This window comes from Culex pipiens, chromosome 2, assembly GCF_016801865.2.
Source record: "Culex pipiens pallens isolate TS chromosome 2, TS_CPP_V2, whole genome shotgun sequence".
In the NCBI taxonomy this organism is placed as follows: Eukaryota; Metazoa; Arthropoda; class Insecta; order Diptera; family Culicidae; genus Culex; species Culex pipiens.
In genome coordinates, this window is record NC_068938.1 from 205,435,003 (window position 1) to 205,442,148 (window position 7,146).

The window sequence follows — 7,146 nt, forward strand, 5'->3', positions numbered from 1 at the left end:
GTCCCGTGGTTACTTGGGCTTGTATTATCCCAAGTAACCACAAGCACTAAATCAAAACTCTAAATTCACTCTAACTTAACATTCCCGATGCTATGACACTTTAAATAGACTTTCCAAATGTTATGAAACATTTGTAGCTTGAAACATTATTACCTACTGTATAATGACATATAGAACAGCCAATCAAAGTTTCAAAGCATTTGGCACAACAATGTTTTGAAACATTAATGGCGAGCTTTATATATCACTGTAAAGTAAGCTTTTAATGTTATATCACATTTTGACATTTCTTAGAATGTTTCAAAACACTAACTCAACACTAGTGAGGGCAATAAAAGTTTGGCAGTATTTCGTGGTATGTTTATGTTTGCTGCAGGAAAATCGTTCGGCGTCCATAAAATTGTGAGTAAATTATACTTAGTTTTACTGGGCTCAGTGTTAAATTATTCTCTTTGCATTGACAGTTTCTTCTCGTCACAAGATACAAATTTCCAGCTGCGATGGCTTCCTGCCAGAACTAAACCATGAAGGAGGATGTCCAGATTTCGCTCTACGCCAGCTTTTCGTCCAAGTCACGGATCTCTCGGGCAAGTAAAGTATCTCGCGCGTCACCGGCGACATGAAGGCCAAGGCCGATCGTGACGAGGCCTCACCCTACGCCGCTCAGGACGTCGTCGAAAAGTGCAAGTCGCTGCGTGCCACCGGCGGAAACCGCACCAAGACACCGGGACCGGGTGCCCAGTTGGTGCTCCGTGCCTTGGCCTGTTCGTCGAAGAATATTGTGAATTTTGTGAATATTGTGAATATAGTGCTATGTAGTGTAATCATAAATAAATGCTCTGTTTTAATTTGTGAGGTGTTTTCATTTTTCCTGAATGACACGAAGTTGTTCCTCAAGGAAGGCTTAGTCGACAAAAAGCATCTGACTAAACATATTTCAGGTCGGACGAGACGGCTGGCGCAGGGCATCTAGGTGAAACATCTCAGTACACGCAGTTTAGAATCTCGAAAGCACACAGCAAAAAAAAACAAACTTTCAAAACCGTCATCCCAGCTCGAAAGCACTCTCCCTAGAGAGAGAGTGAGAGCTGCACAAAACTTTTTGATTTTTCTATTTCTGTTTTGTCGGTAACGTAGTATTTTGACGTTTTACCACTGTATAACTTTATATCAACTCTAGACGTCGCCACTCAATTTTACCTCCATGCGTATAAAGTGAATATAAAGTTTCGAGACTCTATAGGCAAACTTTATATGTTGATATAGAGGGGATTTAAAGTTACCTTATACAGTCCCGCGGTTACTTGGGTAAATTCTGAATCTTGAGAAGGGAGAGGAGATGGTTTTTTAAAAATATCTTGTTTTTTTGGAAAGTATCAAAAACGTGTACAACAAAATCATTTAATTTTTTTTTTTGAAAATTCGCAATCGAAAAGTACTATACTTTTTGTTTATAAAATGTACCGTTTTTAATTTATAGCTACTTTTATGCACACATTTTTGGTTTCATTTGTTTTTTTTTTAATTTTAAAGAAAGAAGTAGAAGAAAAGCACCCCTAAAAATAACCCTGTGCTAAGAAAATGGCCTAAAATTTTATCTGTGAGACTTCAAAAATCGAGCAATTTGTTTCGACAAAGAATTCGAATCGCTAAAAATTAGTTTTTTCTAAGTGTTACCTAACTAGCCTGTAAATTTCTACTGACGATATCTCGGAAACTGTTGATCCGATTTTAATTGATCTGTTCAATAAAAAAATATAATTTAGTCTGGACCATGAAATTTTAAAATTATAGACCTTTTTTAAAGTTATGCTTGATTAAACATTTATTATTTTCACTAGTTTTATAGCTTTACAGCATTTTCAAAATACGGTAGATTTTAAACTTATTTTTAAAGTATAATTGATGTGTTTTAATTAAATCGAAAAAGTTTTTAAAACATTAACTTGCACTGAAGCTGTTATTAGACTACGACAAACACTCGTACTTTTTCGTGTTTGACAGCCAGAATGACAAACTCACAAACAAATCAAAATGTATGCAGGCTGGCATTTCTACAACCGAATGCAGGCTGCCAAACTGTCAATAAGTTTGAGTGTTTTTTGTTTGTCATAGTCTAATACCTGCTTAACTTTTAACAGTGAGAAATTTAGAGGTTTAAATGAAATTCTATTTTTAAAATTGCTATTTGAAATCGGAAAAAATTAAAACATAATCTTGTTTGAATCAGGGTACAAAAATACTCTTTTAATTTTTAAACTCCTCGCAAGTTTTTTAATATTTCGGATAATGAGTTTGTTTGATTAATCTTTATTATCATAAAATTATGTTTTAAATGCATTTCAAACAAATAAACAAGCTTGGAATATAAAAAAATAGCAATAAATAATATGATAAATAAGTAGAGTTTGTATTAAACTTAAAATCTGTAAATAACTTTGAAACACTAACAATAAAAAGAGTTTGTGAACAAAAGGCATGAGATTGAAAAATTATATTACACAAGCGTAGATTTTTGACAAAAATTTGTAGCTATTCTGTTAGGATTACAGACTTTATGCAATATACCCAGAATCCAGGTTGAACTTTGCGTTTATGGACAGGATAACATCGAAATTATGTCACAGAGTTGTTCAAGTTAACTTAATACTTTTAAAAATCCTTGAAATCGGAGCACATTTGAACAGATAACAATAACTTAAACTTTTAATACAAAATGATATTTAAAAAAGAGAATCTGAAATAAGTTACTAAAGAACGATATTTCAAACATTAGAAACCTTGACAAAAGGAAAATTTAATCAAAACATTTAAAATTATTTGAAAAAACCAATAAATTGAAAATATGATTTAAACTTAACAATACTTTTCTCCCCTTGCAATAATTCATCAATTCCCCGCGCAACAAAAAGACAAATTTTCGTCTAACGATGAGGCGGTGGCCGAGGTGAAGAGGTATTGTTTACATTTCTATTTACATCTTCAAAACCGACAGTTGTTGTTAGCGCGTTCGTTTTTCCGTACGTTTGTCGCCGTTGTTGTTGTTAAAGAAAACGTGCGCGCACACAGTCATACACGCCGTTTGTCTGTTGTTTGCGTTTGAATTGTGTAAATACTCGCGACCTCGCGCGCTTTCTCCGCTGCTCGGTGTGTCTGTTTGTGAGCCTCGTCTGAATTCGGAAAACCCAAACTCCCCGCGAATTGTCTCACTCACACCAGCGACTTTTGGCCGAGAAAGACAAAACGACAGTTGCTGAGCGGGTGGTGGGAGGGTGGTTTGTTTGCGCTTGTGTACAAGTGTGTGTCTAGTAAATTCATCAAAATAATAACAATAATGATAATATCCTCACTCTCTGCAAGCTAGGTTTCTACTCTTCTGGTTCAGTTTCGGGACAACGAGCAACTCTCGTCCTTTCTGTTTTTGACCGAGAGGAGAAGAAAGTCCTTGGCTTTTCGTGATGAGTGCAAGAAAAATATGATACTATGAATAATGGGAGTTCATGCATAGCTTCACATGAAATTTTCATTAGAAAGAATTTCTTTGAATGTTGATGAGTTTTCTTAAGAATGTTAGTCTTCAATCTTATTATTCATTTAAATTTGCGAAATTAGTATAAATAGTCAAAACAATTTGTGGGGCAAACTACTAAATGAAACATAATCCAAAAAGGTTCAGGAAAACTCAGTCTGGAGTTTTTTTTTTTGAAAAAGTCGATAAATCAAATTTTCACTTTTTGCATTTTGGGTGTTTTTTAATACCCCTGACTCAAGGCGGTTTCAGAAACACCCAAAAGCAAAAACTAGAAATTTGGTTTATTGGACCTTTAAAAAAAAAAACTCCAGAAGTCCTTTCTTTCGCCACAAATTCGTTAAGGTGTGAGTATACACCGATACAGTGTGTACACAATACAAAATTGCTGACTGCAGGAGAAGGTAGTGCCACTCCAGAGGAAAAATAGTATCCTTTTCCATAAGCTGCTGAAACTAGTTGAAGGAGAACACGAACGGTGTGGAGTCTCTCTCTACAGGATCGTCCTCGGCAGGAATCCAACATTCATCATATTGTGTGTCTCTGTCCTGTGTACACTTGAGCAGACCCGTAATATTCATTTCCTCGGTGCAAAAGTTCGTCCTCGGAGGGGGCCACAGTGGGTATCGTCACAAACTATTTCAATATAAATTAGAAAAGTAATTCAGCGTTTCAGACCTCATTAGCTGATGAGGGTGAAATGTTCTAAATCTTTCACAACAGTAGTGAAATTTTGAACATTCCAGAAACCTAACTTTGACATCGCTCAAATTGCCTCAGGCATTCTAACGATTATACGTTTCATTCGACTTCTGCTGAAAAGCGATTAAAACGGATTGTTTAGACAAATATCCGGACGTAAAACCGAACCCAATGCAACAACCGTAAAGTTTAGACAAACTTCACCAAATTCGCCGAAGGCATTTCCAGCCCGTTCTGCAGCAGTACACTTGGAAGGGTCCTCCAGCCCACTGTGCTGTATGTGATCAACTGACTGAATGCAAATAGAATTCTCGTTTCTTTCATTCATTCATACATTCATTCAGTGCACACACACACATACAGGCACAGCGGCCTGATGTTTTCATAAAGAGCAACAGCAGTAGCATCCACAAGTATCATCATCATGGGCTCATGGCAAACCATTATTGTAACGATAGCAGCAGCCTTCATTCAGTAGCGGCAGCAGCAAGGGGGAAAATTCTTCCCCTCAATTCTAATTTAGAAGATTAAAATTATTCATTCGAAACACACGAGGCGATTGCTCTCCTTCCCGTCACCGGAGGTCCTTCCCTGGGTTACAAATTTCAGCAAAAAAAAGGAGAGAGGGAGTTCTACCAGACCAATAACAACAACGACGACGACGTCGTCGTCAAGAACAGAAACTGGCATCCTTGTGCCGCAGGAGCAGGCAGCTTCAGCAACATTTGAGTAAGAAAAACAAAAAACCAACCGTGTGCCATACAAGTACGAGGATATCGGAAGGGGTAGGGTGGTGATGTTATTTCGTCTTTTTTCTTAAATATTAAAAAAAAAAATGAGTTATGGGACCTCAAGATGGATCAAATGATATTGATCACAATTATTTTAGAAGTTCATTTTTCGAATGATTTTATAGTCTTTCCTTTTGAATCCAAAGGCCAAAAGCTAAATCATAATAAAATCAAATAATTGCGCATAACTGCTTGAATTTAATTTTGTTCAGCAAAGTTGTATTGTACATTCTAATAACTTGATACTCTCATGCAGTCTTAATATTAATTAGTTAAGCAATTTATTCTTATATCGCTGTTTTTTTATTGGATTTTTTTAAAGAAGTTGATAAAATATTGAAGAATCGTGAATTGAGGTAACCATTTCCATACTTTTCAAACAAATTAAAATTAAGAAACAAACATGTACGGAATGGCTTGTAATTTTACTCAAAATGATAAATAAGTGTTTGAGAAGTTTATTCAACAAGGCAGATATTTATCAAAGAACAAGAGATTAAATCAGAAAAAATAATGCATTTTTAGATTCTGCTCAATTGTTTACAAAAATAAAACGGATCAGTTTTCAATTTCTTTATAAGCATTACTAATTTAACAATATATTTTCAACTTTTTTTTAACGTCTTAAAAGATTCCCGAAAAAACCTTCAGAAGGGTTCATTTGCTGTTCATGATATATTATAAATCGGATTCAATATCGGTTGTATAATTTTAGGGATACATTGAAAAACGTTTATTTTTGTACACACTCAGTTTTTTATGCCGAACTTCGGCAGAATTCTGCCGAAAACAGAACAACTGAGCGCTCGGCAGAGAGTTCGGCAGAAAATTCATCTGCCGAAGTCTCGGCAAAAGTAATTTTGACAGTCAGTTTGTTTATGCCGAAAATCTCGGCATTCCTGGAAACGAATTTAACCGAAAATCTTGGCATTTTTTATAATAAAACCAAATCGAGATTCTCGCAATTAATTAAATGCTGAAAAACATTATTCAACATATTTTAAAATAATATGCATGAGTGTTTTCATATTTATTGGTAGTTTTAAGTATAATCTAATACAAACTGATATAATCTGATACAATCAGAACCAAAATTAATCCTATATTCCGTCCAAGCGCCATCGTCTTGCATTTCCATGGTAATAGCTGCAAATGATAGACCCTTTAGAATTATCCTTTCACTCCGATTTTATTAAAAATGTTTACCTAGCTCTCAAGTAGAAATTCTGTCGGAATTCAAGGAGGAATCCAGATTTAACCAAAGAACCAGAACTTAGCTTAGCGAGCACTTCTCATATCGAAAACAAATATGGCTACCTCAACATCTAACCGAACAGCTCGGCACTTTCTAGCGAATTTGACAGTTGAATTGCCGAACTCGGTAGGTTTTGGACATGCTGAGATTTTCGTTAAATTTAACTGACGAACTTCGGTATTTTGCTTAGATCTGCCGAACTATTGGTTAAATTTAACCGTGAATATTGGGACCACGAATTTTCTACCGAGATTTCGGCAGAATATTACCTTGCCGAGAACGGTCGGCAGATATTTCTGCCGAACTCGAAAATTGATTCTGAGTGTGTATTTTGATCAAAAAGTGCATTTTTTACTTTTTTAAAATTTTGGAACTCAACATCAAAAATAAACACAACACTTCATTTGAGGCAACAATCTGATTGTAAAAACTGTCAAATTTTGCCCTAAATTAAGTTGAAAACAGTAAATAAGTTACATAGATAGTTCCCGGTGTATTGAAGATACTAAAATGTTTATAACTCAAATTTTAGTGCAATAGGTCTGGTTGATGTGTACCGTTAAAAGAACAAAAACAATATTTTCATGACTTTATTGATAATTTAAAAAATGTTGAGAGTAGCATGACTGTTTCAATGATTTTAGAAAAATACGGTAATATGTAAGATTTTTTTTTGTATTTTCCAAAAAAACTCTAATAAAGTGGAAAAAGCATACAAAATTTTACGTTGTTTGACACATTTTAATAATTTGAGTATTTTCGAAAAAACGGAAGCTTGTGAATATTTTTACATTTTCAAAAAAAACTATATTACCAAATTTCACTTCGTTTGAGACCCAAATTGCATATTTAGAAAAAAAAAACAAGCC

The 7,146-nt window shown here is 34.8% G+C and overlaps 1 protein-coding gene across 1 annotated transcript; it reads left to right on the forward strand.

The window, feature by feature from the left end:
- The first annotated feature begins 222 nt into the window (after positions 1-222).
- LOC120422238 (40S ribosomal protein S14-like) lies at positions 223-1,303 on the forward strand. The gene is made up of 2 exons (XM_039585628.2): positions 223-402; positions 465-1,303. The coding sequence occupies exon 2, from the start codon at positions 620-622 to the stop codon at positions 971-973; it is 354 nt and encodes a 117-aa protein (XP_039441562.1). The 5' UTR covers positions 223-402; positions 465-619; the 3' UTR covers positions 974-1,303.
- The last annotated feature ends 5,843 nt before the right edge of the window (positions 1,304-7,146 follow it).